At 39.3% G+C, this 18,377-nt stretch overlaps 2 protein-coding genes across 4 annotated transcripts in view; one reads left to right on the top strand and one right to left on the bottom strand.

The window, feature by feature from the left end:
- Nucleotides 1–12,492, bottom strand: part of sema5b (semaphorin 5B) — a 209,913-nt gene extending 197,421 nt beyond the window's left edge. For 2 of the 3 annotated variants that reach the window (XM_011489256.2, XM_020713350.2), the window contains exon 1: nucleotides 12,286–12,492. The gene's annotated coding sequence lies outside the window, so the exon portion shown is untranslated. The remainder of the gene's footprint in view (nucleotides 1–12,285) is intronic. The other variant, XM_011489257.2, reaches the window with a different exon arrangement.
- A 2,063-nt stretch (nucleotides 12,493–14,555) lies between these two features.
- Nucleotides 14,556–18,377, top strand: part of pdia5 (protein disulfide isomerase family A member 5) — a 64,453-nt gene continuing 60,631 nt past the window's right edge. The window contains exon 1 of the mRNA XM_004081428.3: nucleotides 14,556–14,680. Coding sequence (XP_004081476.1) covers nucleotides 14,615–14,680 — 66 coding nt within the window. The 5' untranslated portion in view covers nucleotides 14,556–14,614. The remainder of the gene's footprint in view (nucleotides 14,681–18,377) is intronic.

The following is an 18,377-nucleotide window of genomic DNA, read 5'->3' as shown; positions in this document are numbered from 1 at the left end:
GGGGGTGGACATATCATGCTATGGAGCTGCTTTTCTGCAAAAATGACAGAATAACTGATCCATAGTAAAGATTATTCCAGGATACTTTATTTAAATGTGTCTCCCACGGTTTAATGATGGAATGTATAGACCTCTCTCATCTCTTTAATTGTAGACTAACCTAAACTTTTTTGTCCCACTGTAATCTCACAGTAACTTTTCTTTTTTGGAAAACAGATCAATAAAAAAAGTGGGTCACATAGACAGTCATGTGATTTCCTGCTAAAGTTAAAGAGAAAAGTTGAACTACAATATTTTAAACTTAGAAGATGCTGTGAACTGATTTTGTATTAAGAGCTCAATACTGACACTTAAGGTTGATGTCCTTTTTTTTAAATACACCATCTTTTTTATATGAATACCCATATATTTTTAAGAGAATCTACAAGGGTCCTCTCGTCTTTACTTATACTTTACAGAGCTTGTACAGAGGCCGTTTTATAATGAAATAAAACCTTAATGTCTTCACATTTGAGGGCTATATCAAGCCTTTCCGCACTATTATAAAAATGCCAACAAAAAATAAATGAAAAAAAATCACATCTCTTGAATTTGACTGATGTGGCAGCTTCAGAAACCATGAGACAAGAAACAAGAAAGCTGACTTTAAACTTCTGCCATGACTCAACTTCAAGACTCCTGGTGTTAGTAAGACAAAATCACCAACTTCGTGATCTTTAATTATCTCAAAGCTCTTAAAGAACAATTTAGAGTTTTAGCAGCAAAAGTTTCTGCTGTAATTTAAAAGTCTTTTGAAAGTCTTGTTTGAAGTGTGTGTTTTTCTTGCTTCCTGCAGTCTGTTACCAGAGGGTGTCATAAAGTGCTACTAGTGAAAGGAAAAGGAAGACTACAATCCGGAAAATGAGAAAGCGGCATGCGTCTAAATAACTCACAGAGGGCCGCTTGACCTGTAGGATAATTGCTGTTTCTGAAGTGGTTATGTGGCAAACGCATCTTCATTGTGCAGCCAGGTGTTCAGCAGACCAAAACCATTGTAGCATAATCAAGTAAATAAAGCCCTGCAGGAGGATGTAAATTGCATTTGCTGCTGAGATAAAGGGTCAGATCTCTGAATTTAAATTAAAAAGACTATAAAGACAGGTTAGAATAAGAAGTAATGAACAGCAGAGCTTGAGAGAAAAGTAGTACTTACATGCATTCTGTAATTTAAAATGCATTTATTCATATTTTAAATCCCCAAGGTTGTTGCCTTACATGTAGGACTAAATTTTTTCAGGTGTATAGACGCAAATCAAATGTATTTGAGGTAACTGAGGCATGCAGCGAGATGTAACGTTGAACTTTCCATAAGTTTTCCGGTAATTACGTTCAAGGCATTTGAGCTAAGGTACATCTTTATGCTGATGATGCAGCTTTTTATACATCTACTCTTTCTGCAACAAACGATATACTTGGAACGTCAAATAGGCATTACAAATAGTTTCAAATGATCTCGATTTAATTTTAAATAACAGTTTTACTATTTATTTTGAGATAGTTAAAGTGGTTGGTTTTGAATCGCACCACAGGTTGGACTACCTTGATGGGAAAGATATAGTCCTACCCCACCCCTCACTGCCCTTTCCTGAATTTAAAGCATACCCAAGTGTACCACATACATGCATGTTGCAGTTCCACCAACATCTACTGGAGGCAAGTTGCAAAAAAGAGCAATTCACTTTGCTAAAAAGTTTGATTTTACACAAACAATACATGTAGGTGTAATCTGGCTTCAAATAATATTTCAATGTACTCCTTTATTTTCTATGAATTGTAGGATTTTTTTTTATTGGCTGTTTTGAACTTATTGAAACTCAATTTTTCATAGTTTTAGGGATGTTTTTTTCTGTTTCCTTGTTTGTTTACTGGCAAGTGAGTGGACTAGTGGGTAAACCCAACAAATCGTTGTCCTGCTCAAATGTTGTTTGTTGCTGTGAAAAGCAACCTCAGGTCAATGTGCCCTTCCCACTAAAGGGATCCTTTTTAGCATTCAGAACCTTTGTTGCATTAAATATGTCTATGGTCCTACCATGCACCATGGCTGTGGAACTATCTTGTTCAATTATATTTATTTCCATAAGAGACTTAACACTATCATGAAAAAAGCAGTAAGAGTAAAATCCGTTTGTTGCTTGAAGAGGACCATTATTTCCAAATGACTGTCATTCTTTACGTTTTTGCTTTGTTTTTCATATCAAAATGCATATAACTCTATTGACATTGCTTTCCAGTGTGTTACAGAGCTACACAAACAAACACACTCACATGAGTGACAAGTTAGTGCCACCTATCAACCTATGAAGCATGTCCTTGGATTGTGGGAGGAACCCGGATTCCCTGGAGAAAACCCACACATACATGAGGAAAACATCCAAACTCCTACAGAGAAGATCGAGCCAGGATTGGAACCAAGACCTTTCTGCTGAGTGTGTGTGTGTGTGTATACATTTCTATATATTTATTTTTAAACTGAGAGTACCCAACCATGCCACTGATCTGCCAAGATGTCAGTTTACGGATGCATTTCCTGTTTGAAGCAACACTTTACATTCAGGAACCTCAGCCATAGTTACAAAGCTGCTCGTGGACGGTGATGAATGGGGCTGCTGGCCAAGACTAGCAAGAGCAATCCGCTGTTTGCGGAAGCAGACATTCTCCCTACCATCAAGCTGATTTACACCGCGATAAACCGTACTCCTCCTCCAATTTCACAGTACCTGTGTACCAAAACATGTGTATGAAAATAAAATCCCTATTTGTTTCAGACCAAAAGACAGAAAAGTGAAGTATAAGTGATGCATAAATCTTTATAAACCGTTTATAAACAGCAATTCTGGGATTATACCCCAGAGTTATCAGAATATGAGACCACAGGGCGGAGGCTCCTGTCACAGAGCTCTCAAAAAGTTTGAAGTGGCTGGAAGAGGTGTAGAAATCACTGCAGAAGCAAAGGGCAAAGCTTTTACTCGTTGTTAACTGGGGCTCAAACACTGCAACATAGTGGTCAAATAGAGGTTTTGTTCAGCCAAAGTGTCATGAAGGAAAAAAAAGGGCAAAAGAGGGAGAACTGCAGAGATGTGCAAGAATCCCATAAGGGACCAAGATGGTAAAAAGGAGCTTTAATCGACCTTGAGATTGACGCGGGGAACATCAAAAAGGAAAAGGTGCAGAGCTAAAGCTTTGAAGTTGTGCCTATAGTCAAAGTGCATCTAATTGGAAGCTAAAATAGGTTGCATGCGGATGTGTAGAGATTTAACCTAATGCAAAAGCTGATGTTTGTGAGAAGTGTACAAAAGCTTTTCCGTACTAAAGCCCTTTCGTCCCAAAAATCTAGAAACAGTGTTTGTTAGGCTTTTTTGTTGAGGTGTAGGGGGGGTGGGATGAGGGTGCACGGTTGGCTGCTTATCTCCATCACACAGACGCCGGCCCCTGGTCTTCCATCACTTCACTTCCTTGTTAACAGACTGAGGCTGTGTCCGAATTGTAACCTGACTGTCACATGACTCCCCCACATTACACTATGTAATTAAACTCATCTCATTTTTACTGTGGTGGTGGGAGATGGTGGTAAAAGGTTTGGGCTGGAGGGTGGTGGGTGGTGGTGGGGGGGGGTCAAGGAGACTTTTTTAATACTCTGATGGTGACTTGAGGGGTTCTGAGAGGTAACTGTCTCTGTTTGTGCCAGGACATTAATCACTGTCACACTCCTCTCTTTCTGTATCTGCCTCATTCTGAAACAGAGCCTCTGGCCCCCTGAGGGCCACCTTTATCACCATGGTAACCCAAGTCAACCGCAAACCAAACTCAGCGGTGCTGGTGAGGTGGTGGGTCAAAAGAAAAAGTGTTAACAATTGAACTCTTCAAGCTGAGGGGAAAAATGTGACACATTGGACTTCAGCTGCATTTTTTAGCCGGCTTGGTACACTTGGCAGAGATTTAAAAAAAAACAAAATAACTTTACGCACGAAAGCTGGCATGCATATTAAAACAAAAATATTGGTCATTTTATTGAAGACCCACTCAGATGAAGATCCTGTTTTAGGAGTTTTTAATATGCTCTTGTAGCTTTTTACTGATAATGGAGAAGATATAAAGAAAAAAGTTGGATTTCTGAGTATTTATTTATTCAAGTTGTTGTGAATCATGATCTGAGCCAAAGATGTCATTGGAAAAAGAGCTTATATGTGATATAGAAAATGTGCCTCAAGCTCCCTGCCTTGAGCTCTAATGTGTGGTGATCTACGCCAACAGTCTCAGAGGCTAATATTTAGACACAAGAGAAAGTCAGCTCTCATGCGTTGTTGATGATCAACACTTTAATAAGAAATTATTAAAGTAACTTCAACCACTAGCACAACATTTTAGATCCTGACCTAATCAGAGACCAGAATATTTCTTTAAAAATAACAAAAACAATCATAAACCAATGAAAAGGAAAAATAGTCAAGACAACTTTGGCAACAGAAAAACTAAACAGTGACAAAACACAGTATTTCCCCTCTAATGCAGATTAGGCTTGAGTGGTGAATAAACACCAAACAACTGACTTAGATAATGCATTATATGCTGGCCTCAAATGCTGGCATGTCTAAACACCTAAAATGTGGAATAACCACAAAAATGTTCTCTCTGAATGAAAGGTAATCTATGCTTTTGCTCACATCTGTCACTGGATAATGTTTTGTAAAAGACCTCAAAACACCTCTTGGCTCATCTCGTACTGATGCTTTGTCACGAGTATCAAAAGTACAGAAGCTAAAAAGTGAGAATCAAAGCTTGGATTTGGATCAGGCAGACGTGCTGGAAAGCGCAGTGTCCCTTTGTCATTCAAAAGCCTAGACGTCATGTTTTGCTTTTACAGGCTTCTAGCCTCTTGCAGGTGATCCACCATTTTTCTCAACGGATTGGAATTTATGGAAACTGTTCAAAAGAAGTCTGAGACACCTTTGATAACTGTGAGATGAGTAAGGGAATCTCCTTACTACTTTTCATCCAAAGACACAAATTAGATCTAATCCTTGTTGTGACTACAACAAGTTTGGCTATCAGGGATTTGTGCGAATTACTCTTGTATAACATAAAACTTTAAATCATCAAGAAAAGTGCAACACACTACAACTAAAAAAATGAAAGATTAGGGCTATGTGAAATTTTCTACTGCTTAATTTACTAATCTGGTATAAGGTAAATGGTAAACATTTCTTGCTTTAGGGCCCAAAGTCCTATTCATCCATGCACACACTTTCACACACTAATTGCAGCCCTGCTGACACACATGGCTCCAACCTGTAACCATCTATCCATCCATTCATTTTCAGAACCCAGTTTTTGGGGTCACTGCTTTTGGACGAAGGTGGGGTACACCCTTGACAGGTTACTAGTCACACACATGTACACCTAGGGGCAATTCAATGACTCAAATTAACCTACGAAGCATGTTTTTAGACTCTGGGAGAAAACCCGAGCATGTAGTGAGAGAACCTGCAAACTCCACAAAGAAAGGTCCCCAACTGGGATTTGAACCTAAGGCGAAAGTGCTGACCACTACATGACCACCAGGAGCAAATGGGGGGTTTAGTGTCTTGTCCAAGGACACTTTAACACATGGGAAGCAAGGCTGGAACTGAACCTGCAACCTGCAATCAGACCTAATGTACACTCTCAACTTTAAATAAACACAGAATCACTTAATCAAGCATTCATACATCAACTTACACGGATACTAACAAAGTAAAATGGGTAAAATACATAAAAGGAAGACACCATCACAAGAACACAATACTGGACATTTTACAATGCTTTTCTTTGTGCTGCATCTGACTGAACTTCCAACACCAAAACTAGCAAGACCATATATACAAGAGTCGGTCTGAATATGAATCTCTTTTTGGGACTGTTCCAAATAAAAACAAGAATCTAAATTCTACAGAAATAACTTGTCAGAGTGTTTTAACTTCTTTAACTTGTAAGCAAAACATCAAATTTCAGCTTGTACTTAAAGTAACCGCATTTAAAACATGCATGATCAACGAAAAGACAAATATCAGATCACAGAAAGGAATTCTTTTTGGACAAATTATTATCATGCCATGCAATAAACTACCAACTTTACAGAGTTCTATTTAGTGCTGGACCATCACCAATCTTATCAAATAACTCCCTAAAAATGATTTTCCTTTGTGTCAATTGCAGAGGTAGAGCAGGTCGACCTCTGATCGGTAGAGCCCTGCTCGCCTATGTGCTGAAGTTTCCTTGGGCAAGACACGGAACCCCACAATGTTCCTGGTGGTTATAGTTTGGCATCAGTTTTTGGCTGCAGAGCAGCCATCAGTGTGTGCATGGGTGAATGGGACTGGGACTGACATTTACCACTTTAGACAAAAACACATGAAGATTTGAACAAACACAAAGCAGTGCAGTCACAAACACCCAACCTGCTGACTGTAGATGCATTGATCTGCCTTCTTTAAGGCCGATCAGGGTCAGTAAGTCAAAGTCCAACATTGGAAACCAACCAAAGTAAATGAAAATGTGACTTAAGTTATGAACAACTCAGGTATGCTTTTCCTTAATAACCTCCAAACCTATCCGCACTGCAATAACACACTTAGTCATGTTTTTTTTTCTCCTTCTGCTGCATCAAACATGAGCAAGAAGTCTTTGTCATGAAGTCATTCCATTCCTATTTGTAGCATAGACGAAAAAATGGTCAAACATTAGCCAATGCATCATAATTCAAGACTCGTAATTCAGACTCCAACAAAATAATTAAACTCTTTATATGTGACTGGATCTAAAAGAGATTGTTGAGGGCAGGCCAAAAAATTTAGGATATATTCCTCAAATATAAATACAATGGGAGTCTTCAAATTAAAACAGCCAAGGTTGTGAAACAATCATTTATTTTGAAAGAATAAAAATCCATCTGTCAAGTAAAACTAGATCAAAATATAAAACTAGCCAAAATGTAATTACCGTAGTTGTTTTAAGCATTACTTTGATTTGTCCTTTGTTTACATCCCAGTTTTGTCACCAAAACCCATGTACTTGGCTTGCATTACAATATGTCACATAATTATTCAGTCTCTAATTCCCAGTAAAATGCATATTACACTCATTTTTCTATATTACACCTCTAAAATCTCAGCATATTTGTTAAAAGGTCAGCTCAGCTTGTAATAAATCACAAAGTATGAATCATAGCCTGTGGAAAATGTCCTCTGAAATCATTTTAATGACTTGTAACGGGGAACGACTCACATATTTTATTGACTTTTAAAATGAAGCAGACAACCTAAAAGCCCATCCAGCCTAGCGACTTCAGCAGCTCTATGGCATAAAAGCAACTGAACGGGAACAATGTTCCCACCGACCCCACAAAAGGGCTCAACAACAATCTTCTAACCCCGTCCTCCGGGTCACATCAAGCCTTGAATGAGCTCCCTTCCTAAAAGGGTCTGGGGGTTTCAGTCATACATCCAGAGCATCAATGGAAATAGTGTCCGTCTCACCACACACATGTGCATATACACACACACACACACACACACACACACACACACAAACCAAATGTGGGAGTACCTTCTCTTTGGGTTTTTTTTTTTAATCACTTTTATTCCCACCCAGCTCAAACCTTGTTGGGGCTCAACAGAGGAGCGGTGGGACAGAAAAAGGCACATGCCTTCACGTCCTCTTTGCATGCACACAAAGAAAAAAAAAATCGGATTGCTCAGACATGCACGCATGCGCACATGCATGGATGACAGCACACTTGCAAACCTCTTCCACTCTCACATACCTGCTGTAATTTCCAGATGGGCTGTAATAATGGATGAAAACGTCTTTGGTTTCACATGAAGAACTGCCTAAAAAACATCCTTCAATGTATAAATGTGAGTCCAATTAATCCGGAGCTATAAATACTTTATTGTCTTTAAAAACTACTCTAATCCGCTCTTTCTGCATGAATTGCTTCAGCCTTAAAAATCTAATAGTGGTGCTGATTTTACATATTCTGGCTGCTTGTTCTGCCTAATTAGAACGTGAAATGGCAGCAGAGTAAAATCCCAAAAATATCGAGCAAAAGCATTTCTTCCTATTTAACTGTGTGTTTGTGAAGGTGCAGAACTAAAGAGAAGAAAGTGGAGCATAAACAAACAGGATGGCGTCCCACAAACAAATTGAGACTGTTGGGTCGGATAAAGCTCTAATTAGCTGGGTTACAGACAAAGCAGAGAAACGTCGCTTCCATATTGGATTTCACAGACAGCAAAGCTGTGTGTTGAGGCAGAAAAAGGCCAGGTTTCAAACAGACTGAGACTGCGGGTGAAGGCCACACCAAGTGCATTCAGAAACAATGGGTGGGTGGGGGGACCCAGACAGACACTGAGGAATAATTCATTTCAACCCAGTGGCTCTGACTGCTGTCCTCCCAGTTCAAAGTGTGTGGCTATGACGAGAACACACACATTCTCCCACAGCGCAAAAGGAGCCGCTGGACTCAAACGCAGATTCCCTACAGGTGAAGCAAAGTGCTTCTGTCAAACTGCAGCTTGTTGCTGACAGGGCAATTGGCCACAGCCTGATAACCATTGCTCACACATAAAAAGAGCGGAAAAAGGAGCAATCAAACGTTCAAGTTGTCCAACAAGCTGATTTCCTTTCTTTAGAATATATGGTCTGCAATCAAACGTGCAACCTCAACCAGGTTCGGATCGAAAGGCGCACCAAAACAAAATAAAACAGCGACATTTAAGTCGGCGGTGTGGGACAACATAATCACATTCTGGTAGAGAAGGGACATTAAGAGATTGCTTTGAGAGAGGTGAAGTCACATCATCAGGAGTTGCTAATTCAAATCTTGCATTTAATGAACAAAAGTGGAAGAAACGGACATTTCAATATGAGTCTCTTCTTGAAACACCTTAAAAAAATTCTCCTCTCTATGAATGTAGACCGGCTTGTTTTACTCTGCGCACCCTGACCTCATTTCCATGTGAATCCTGCTCTCAGTGTGGCCACCTAATATTTTGCTTGTTCACCTTCACATAATCAACGCCGGACAGAAGAAAAACCTTGATTAACCGACCGCGATGCCTCAGATAGACAGACTCCATCCCCTTACAAAGCTGAGGACATCCTTCCTGAAGGTAAGTCATTGTTCTTTTTTCTACAGCGTTCAGCACCAGGAGAAGGAATCCCCCTCGAAATTCCGCCCCTCCATAAAAAAATAAATAAAAAAACCAACAAAAACATAAGACAAAGGGGGCTTTTGTGAAATAAAAAAATTCCACAAGGATGGATGGACAGACAGTGCTTGTACCTGTCCCAAGCCCGGAAAATGTGGAGGGGGATGTGAGGAAGAGCAACATAAATAAATATCAAATAGATCAAAGGAGAAGACAGGTATATGGATGGATGAACTGATAAGAAGGCTGCACAGGGGCGCAGTGGTTAACGCCTTTGCCCCACAGCAGATCCCAGCTGGGACCTTTCTGTGTGGAGTTTGCATGCTCTCCCTTTGCATGTGTGGGTTTTCTTCCCAAAGAGCTGCATCACAGGTTGATTGATCAATTGTCTGAATGGGTGTGAGATTGAATGACCCTGCAAAAAACTGGCAACTTGTCCAGGGTGTATCACAGAAGCTAGGGTATGGTTCTGGCAGCCCTGTGACCCCATAAGGGATACAGCAGTTTAAGAAAATATATGAAACTGATCAAATGATAGCAGCATTTTCTATGCATTCTGGGGGCTTGGAGGGGTACGACATCCCAAACACTCAACACACGCAGCACACTGATATTCTACCTGCACCGGGGCTGGCTAAATCCGGGCCTGAACAGAAGCATTAGGTCCTGCAATCCTCAGCAACAACAACAACAAAAAACTGCAGAAATGTTGCAACTACAACAAAAGTTCTGGAAATATTTTTAGGCTTAAAAAGTTGCTCAATTGAACAGCAGAAGCAACAGGATGATGTGGAAGCTACCGGTTTACAGTTTCCGCCACTCTTCAGGTGATGAAACCACCATAAAATAAGAACAACGAAACTATCTGTGATAAAAGAGAAATATTTTCCTATTTCCTGGTTTTATCTAACTCTGATTGTAAAACCGACAGTACGGTGTGAGACCAGACATAATCACACTTATCGTTATGTTATATCCGCAAAATCTTTTGCAGGCCTGACTGCGGAGCTCACGCCCCGCTTTTCTGTTCTCCAAAGGCTAATACCAGATGGAAGACTATCTAGAGATCTTCTATCTTCAAGCTCTCATATCCGTTTGTCCCGCTCAGATGACTCCGGGCCCCTGACACAGTTACAACATAGGCATCATTAAAAAATGTGATAAGGGCACTACAGCCTCATCCACTCAACACTTATATTTGTTAGCGGCGGTGGATTATTTACGGAGACATTAGGTGGCAGGAAGATGCGACATGAAACAGAACACGCTCACGAGGGGAAGAAAGAAGAAGGAATGGTATAAAAAGGAAGAGAGGGGAAGAGAAATCCAGTTTGCATTTTGTTTAATGCCCCCCCCCCCTTCACCCATCAGGGCCTGTCAAGAGCCTTCATAAGTTCATTAGAGATGAAAACCTGTTTTCCATTTAAAAGAGCTGATCTGGGACACTAAAGCGAGCCATCAAACAAGAAAAGCCTTAATCATCCATAAGACAAGCATGTGGGCATGACAAAACCTGTAAGGATGCATGAATATCCATCAAGCGATGGGAGCGAAGTGGCCTTTTCCCACGTGGTGATGAATGGGCAAGGTCAAAGAAGAGTCCAGGCAGACGCTGGTTTGAACCCCGCAGGAGAGAAATGAAACCGGAGTCTCAAATCTCCTCAATTTAAAGCAAAAGTCTTTAGCGTTGGGAAAAAAGACAACACACACTAATAAGCAACACCTGTTGCATTTGAGAGGCGCTAATGAATACAACCTTTACGGATGATGGAAATTAAGTGTGGCTCATGCAGAAACGAGAGCCTCAGTCGCTTTCACAGAGCCTGGTGAAGGTTACTTCTGCAGCGAAATAACCTTCAAAGGAATACAGAGTTTGACTCGTTTTGTTAAGTGCATTTAATATTCTAAGTTTGAAAAAAAAAGTGTGCTAAATGTAGGCTCTGAGGACCTAGAAATTTATAATTAGCGGCAACAAAAAAGTGAGCCGGGATGTTTTTGCTGGAGAGCAGACACGCATGTCTGCTGTACTTGCGCTCCAGTCAGATGGAGCTCAGCTTCTCCATCACTGGATGTTCAAAACTTCACCTGGGGAAGGTGTCTTTACAGCTGCTCAATACTGCCCTCTGTTGTTCGACTGCGCACACCTCTGTCAGCTGTGACTCTTCAAATTTATGAAATTATATTAAAGAATTATTCATTTGTTTTAAATGTGCAGTTTGGGATGCTTTCTAAAAACAATGCCACACAAATTGTAGCTCCAAAAAAGTTATTAAATATTAACTTTTACGAGTCCTCCTAGAAGTGAAGCGGACAAAGAACGAACGTTTAATCTAATCCAAAGTAAACAATGATTAGTTAATTATTACAACAACAAAATCAAAATAACCAAAAAGAATTGAACAAACTTACTGCAAGTTTAACCTTTGTGCATCCAAACAAGATTATTGCAATCTATGGGAAAGTATAAAGCAAAAACGTAAAAACAAAGCTTTCAATAAGTTAACTCTGCATTAGAAGTGGCACACTTGAATTTTGCCTTGGACTGTGGGGCAGCGTGGAGCCCAAAGGAAGTTCAAGCCCGCGCTGCTGAGGCAGGAACAGGCAGCTCCTGCAGTCCACAAATGCGCCTCTGATCCTGGGATGAAACGTGAGTGGAAAGTCAAACTGGCGAGAAGCGAGAACACAACACCTTATATCCACGCACGGATCACTTACCCCGGAGCAAAACAAGAAGAAAAGAATATAGAAATAATATTCGTATATATATATATATATATATGCATGGCGTGTTCAAGACGTTGAGATGATAGAAGATAGCTATGCGGAGCGGGACGCGCCTTAGCCACAGCTCTCGAGTGTGTGCGCTTTTTTCTCCTATTGTGCTATTTTTTAAAACAAAATTAAAACACAAAGAATGAAGTCCAGCCTCCCTTACTCTGTATATAATGGTCAATCCGACAGACAAACTGGTGAACAACACACCCAAAAAAGTGCTATTATAGTCATTCAGGTATTTCTCCGAGAAAATAAACAGCAGGAAAGTGGTTTTTCTTTTTACCTTCGAGGATGTTAATATTTCCCAAGTTGCTGAAATTGCCACAACGAGATTTAAAAAAAAAAAAAAAAAAAAAAAAAGCAAACGAGACTGCCACTTTGAGCAGACCAGAAACAGGTTCGAGGGTCCGTGGAGCGGCGTTCCTCTCCGAGCGACCTGCAGCCGACAACTGCGCTCTCCGCTTTACCGTCGGGCGATACCACCGGGCGGAAGGGGGGGGGCAGGATTAAAAAAAAAAAAGAAAAAGAAAGAAAGAGAGGAGAAAGACAAGGAGGAGGAAGAAGTGCGCACGGACACCCTGAAGTGATGGCAGCGCGTTGCAGTTGTGCGCCAGTCCACAACACACAAGCAACCGAGGACCTTAGCGAGGTTCTGGGAGAGCCAAACTGTCTCCTGGGGAAGCCCCCCCACACACACACACACGCACGCACACACAGACACACGTGGCTTTCTGGGACGCCTCCCGCATTATGTTTGTGAATGTGAGGGTAACCTGGCAATAGAGCCCAAAGGGAATACAGGTGCTCTCTTCACAGTTTTGCCAAAATAAGCTGATCAAATCAGCTTTATCCGTTCATACTGAATAACAGTAGTAACGATAAATGGTTAATTGATAATTTAATATTTTATTTCGGACTTTAAAAGGAAAAAAATAGGACAAGATTTAAAAAAAGCCTTATAATTTCTCACCCTCGTGACCTAGACTAGGGGGTCTGCAAGCTCAATGTGGCCCCTTCATCCTCTGTGAGGCTTTGCTTTAAGTCGAGGGTTGTAGTTCATTTATTTTAGCTAATTGAGTTTTGTCATTTATATTTAGAATTTGTCAGATAACTGAAATAATGGTATAGGGGATGATTATTAGAGTGAGTTTAAAGCAATTACAGATTTATTCAAAACATTGGAATCCACGCCATTGCTGTTATGTTTATATGTAATAGTAAAAGAAGAAAAAGAATTCTGGTGGACCAAAGTCACAATGGTGGAAAATGTCATGTTAGATTTAGCTTTCTTGGATTTTTAATTCAAGTAAATCTGCAGCAGCAGAAGGAACCTTTTTGAAACGGGTGGCATTATAATTTGAAGGGCACCTATATGTGCTGCTCTCAAAAGTAAAACAAATGAACTTTATTAAACAAAGAAAATTGTACTGATTCAAATATTGTAAATATTTAAAAGGTACATTTTAGAAACAAATGGCTTGATGGTCACAAAAAACAAAATAAAGCAGATTTTTCGAAATGGTGACTTTGCGGCTTTGGTTAGTAAGGAACTGGACCAAATAGCTTTTTTAGCATTAAAGGTTGTAGACCCCTGCCCTATAGACCAAATGTATTACAGCACCCAGTGATGCACCTGGGTGTATTGGGGAATAAGATTTACATGGAACCTTAAAAGATTTAATTGGGAATCCGTGTTTATATATGACAAATGAGTGTGGGATGTTTCCAGGTGTGTATGTTTCTAGATGTTTATTTATACGTGTAGTTTTATGTGTATAAATGGGTATCTGAAACTGAATATGTACTTATTAGAGAAGGAACAGTACTAGACAGTCACAATTATACTCATAAATATTTGCAGATATGTCAATGTTTATTTATGTTTTGCAGCTGTACATATCTGTCGATAATAATATTTCTACATCTGTTCTAAACTCCTTTATGTGTGGACATTGTTTTAAGTGTAAACTTAAATCCCTCGGCCTTGCTCCACTTCTGGACACACAAAATCAGCTTTTGTTTGACTTGTGTATAATAAATGTTCCCTTTCCATGAAATAATACTCGTCCTCTCTTTTAATGAATACCTTTTTTATATGTTTGGTAAAAAAATAAAAAAAAGTTTCATGTTTTGAATATTTTTTGAGCTGTGCAGTATTCTGCCAAATCACAAACATTGTGTATGATAGGCATCATTTATACATTATTACATTTGTGTAAATATTTGTATCATAACATTTTCTATTATTTAATTTGTACTAATCAGAACATAAATCATCAGCTGCTCAAGCATACAACATATCCAACTTCCCAGTAGTGTTAATGAAGAACAATGCTAATTGAGTGTCATCCGGTTGTGAGACAATTTACTAATTATCCTCAAGTGTAATTAACTAAGTTGCAATATAGTAATAATAACAATAAAACCCCGTCGTAATATCTCCAACTTTAAACACATTATTTGAATGAAGAAAAATAAGAGTGATAACAGGAGTTACAAGTTCAAGTGTTGGATTACTTGTAATGACTGCATTTCCCAGAGGCGCTTGCGCCCCGCTCGACAATCCGGGAAAATCGGAGTGCGCTTGCGTATCCAGACGTGGCAGCGGCATCATGGCCTCTTGGAACCGCAACGGGAATAGGATGAGAGAGGCGAAAATGTCCACGCTGGTGCTGCTGGTGAGTTGAAGTATTGGTGTTTTTGAATGAGTCTCGGCGGTTTAGTGCGGGAGACGACGCCTTCCGGTTCTCTCGCTGGTTTTGAAAGAGAAGAGAGGCCAAAAAATAAAACCAGCACGGTTCAATCTCTCAGCACGTCTCCTCCTCTCCAGTCCTAGCCTGCTGCTGCTGCCGGTGCAGCAGGTACGGGAGGGAAGTTGACAGCCCCTGACCGAACTTGGTAGCTCAGCTATAACAAGCTAGTAAAAGTTTTTCTTTTCTTAAATGTGGTTTCTGCGGCGCAGGTGACGTGGGTTGTTTGTTTACTGGTTACACTGGAGTTTTGTGGCGAACCTCCCGCACGCGCTGTCTCTGTCAAAGCAGACACACACACAGAAACCTTAAGAACAGCATTAAGGGGTTGTTTGTTTCACACACCGCCCGTTTAGCCAAAAAAAAGCTCAATCTCAGCAGCTAACTAACTTCATGAGGCACGAAAGTCACAAAGCGGAAATGAAAGTTTATAACTAGCAGCCTGTGAGACTTGGTCATGGTGTGGTAGTTTTGTTCTTCTTTCTTAGTTTTTTTTCCATTAACATGCTAAATTTATTTTTTTTGATTGTTAACCTGCCTAATAATGATGAACACATTATGAGTGAAAATTACTTGCAAAAAAGAACATTTTTTTTAGCCATAAATTATTTTTTAAAAACTGTTTTTATTTTTTGCTGCATATCCTTATTCAGCCTTGTCCAAAGTCCGGCTGGCGTTTAAAAAGTCCATGTCTGCAAAAATCCTGTCATAAAACCAATAATACCAACAGCACTTTCTAAAGAACAGTGTGTCAGATTTCTTAAATGTGATTGGCTAAACAACCTGTGGCATCTACTTGACCTTCAGTGACATCAAGGGCCAAACGAGAAGAACAAATCGATTTCTGTGATCAAAACCACACTGGATCGTAGTTCCCAGTAAGATCAATATTTGTGTTATTTTCCTATGTACGTGGTTGAAATTTAGGAGTTTACAGTGAACATTAAATTGTAAATAATGTGAAACCTTTCATAAGACCCCAGATTTGTTGTTGACAAAAAGTTTTTGTTTTTCTCCCAGACAGACTTTCTTTATTTTATTTCTGGTCTAAAAAGATAAAATTCACAGTAATTTGGGTAAAAATGTATTTAGATGTATTTTATTGCATTTAATGTTATTGCAAGGGTTAATTTGCAAATTTGGCCCTCTTTGCATAAAAAGTTTAGACATTCGTATGCCAAATCTTCTGAGCTCAAGTCCCGCTTTAACCATTTTAGGTTTTGACACTTTAATTGACAAAAAGGGACAAGTCCGCCGTTTCCTTTCCGTTTCCACAGCAACAGCTCAACTGGCAATGTATGTGGCTGTTAATCAGCGGGTCATTCCAGACATGACCCTATGCCTATTATTTAAAAGTGGCAAAAATGATGTGATTCGTCAGCTGACTGATTAATCTGTCTACCTCTAATTGCAAGTTGAGGTTCAGGATGATGAGGAAAGGATTTTGTTGAGCAAGATGTATGAGAAGGTTAGATCCAACAATGCGCTTTTAAAATAATATTATTTTAAAGCCAAAGTTCTATGTTTCAATCAAGATGACTTGAGAAGAACTGGGGAGTTGGAGAAAAACCAGCTTGGCTTGTTTTTGTTTATTTTTATAAACTTAACCTTGAATAAACAGGAGAATGAATGCATGGATGGAAAGTTAAATAAACTGAGAAAAAGGTTACATTTCATCGCTAAAGTCTTTCAGAAGGTTTGTAAATATTTCAGGTCTAAAACATGACACATTATTTATTGAATTTGTTCAACCCAAATGTAAACGAAAATGATTACATTTTATTTGTGCTCCATCAAATGACAAAGACTGTCTGAAATTATGGACAAAGCGCAGTCACAGTAGAGTAAATTCTACAAGTTATGCTGGGTCTCAAGGTTTTTTTTGTTGTTTTATTACTTACACACTGTGTGCTTTTTGGGCAGGGACCCTATTTGTTATTGTGGCAGAAAGCCACAGGTTTGTGTAGCTAAAAGTCTCCCATGAGTTTGTGTGGCAACTCTGCTGTATTTTGACGTGCATTTACATCACCAAATAGGGTGTAAATTGAGTGTCCCTTTCAAACATTATGACAGTCACAAAAAATAAACTTCTACTTGTATTATGTCACAATAATATATGTGAATGTGGATTCAGTTTGAGTAAAGTTGATAACAATTCTCTAAAAATCAGTACTTCATTAAGTGTCTGTAACCGAGGTTTGGCCTCTGGTCAGTTAAAACCAGAGCTCTGAGAAACTAGGATTCCGTCCATCCATCCATCCATCCGTCCGTCCGTCCGTCCGTCCGTCCGTCCGTCCGTCCGTCCGTCCGTCCGTCCGTCCGTCCGTCCATCCATCCATCCATCCATCCATCCATCCATCCATCCATCCATAGTACACCTGCGGATCAGTGCTTCATTTAAAAGACCGAATCTGTATATTCTGCCGTGACATGTCTTCAAACCAATGTGAGCATCAGGTTGAAGAAACGTAAAAATGATTCTCATTTGTTTTTTTTTATTATTCTTAAAAGTATTATGGCTTTGGTGGCGTATTGTTTTTTGCTTCAAGTGTTTTGGAGGTTAATCCAAAAATGATGTGTTGTTTTACATGGTTGGTTCACTTCTGACTTCTGCTCCAATTGTCTTTTTCAGTGTAAAGGAATCTGTTAGGAACTAAATGATTCATTTGAAATGCTTCGCTTTTAACCAAAAAGTACAATGGCAGAAACATTTCTACTAATCGTGATTTAAAATCATCCAGATAGACTTGACAGCAAATTTTTAGTTTTAGTTTCTCCACTGAGAATCCAGTGGATCCAGATAATTTGTAGTTTTTGTTTTTTCTTGCGGTTGTTGCTTATCTCGTCATATTTTTTTAAGAAGCACTGCAGTGACTGCGGAGGTGATTAACCACTGCGGCAGTTTTTAGAGGAGAGCTGTCTTGTTGTTCAGGCCTGCCTGTCAAAACAAATTCCTATTAAAATACATACCGTACTAATGTTTTTGCTTAGTTGGCCAGTAGGCAGACACGCTCAACATGTCTTCTCAAATGTACAGTTTTTTCTGGGTAGTAAGAACATAAAGTGTTTTAAAATGCCTTTTTTTTTTAGTGGGGACAGTCATGCAGGCTGGCGTTAGAACAATTTTTTTTCAATAGCTTTTGTGACATGTTTTGCAAAACATATATACTATACAAGCAGCTAATGTTCACCAATGAAAGACTTCTTTGGACTTATTGGTAACTGATATACTTGTATGCATGTGCAAAATTAAATATGTTCATACACTAAATGATGTATGAATAAATTCACTGTTAGTCTCTTTAAGAGACTTTACTTTTTGAAGTCATGTAATAACAAGGCATGAGAGGTGAAATGGTCCACAATTCAGGACGCATGTACTATATCTATGAAAATACTCATGCAGGCTATTTGTCTTTTTTGTTTCATTCTACCAAAAAATAAATAACTGTCAAAACTATATTTATTTTGAAAGTTTTGTGTCCTACAACTAGAATGGACTCTAGTTTTTTTTTATGGTTGCATTTCTAGTCTTATAAAGTTTCAAATTGATGAAGTCCTTTGATGCTTTCATAGACCCACCCTGTGTTTTTGGTGTTTTTAACATGTTCTTGTTGGATTTTTC

The sequence above is a fragment of the Oryzias latipes genome, chromosome 21 (assembly GCF_002234675.1).
Source record: "Oryzias latipes chromosome 21, ASM223467v1".
Taxonomy (NCBI): Eukaryota; Metazoa; Chordata; class Actinopteri; order Beloniformes; family Adrianichthyidae; genus Oryzias; species Oryzias latipes.
Note: the sequence above shows the minus strand (reverse complement) of the source record. Positions and strands in the feature narration are given on the sequence as shown.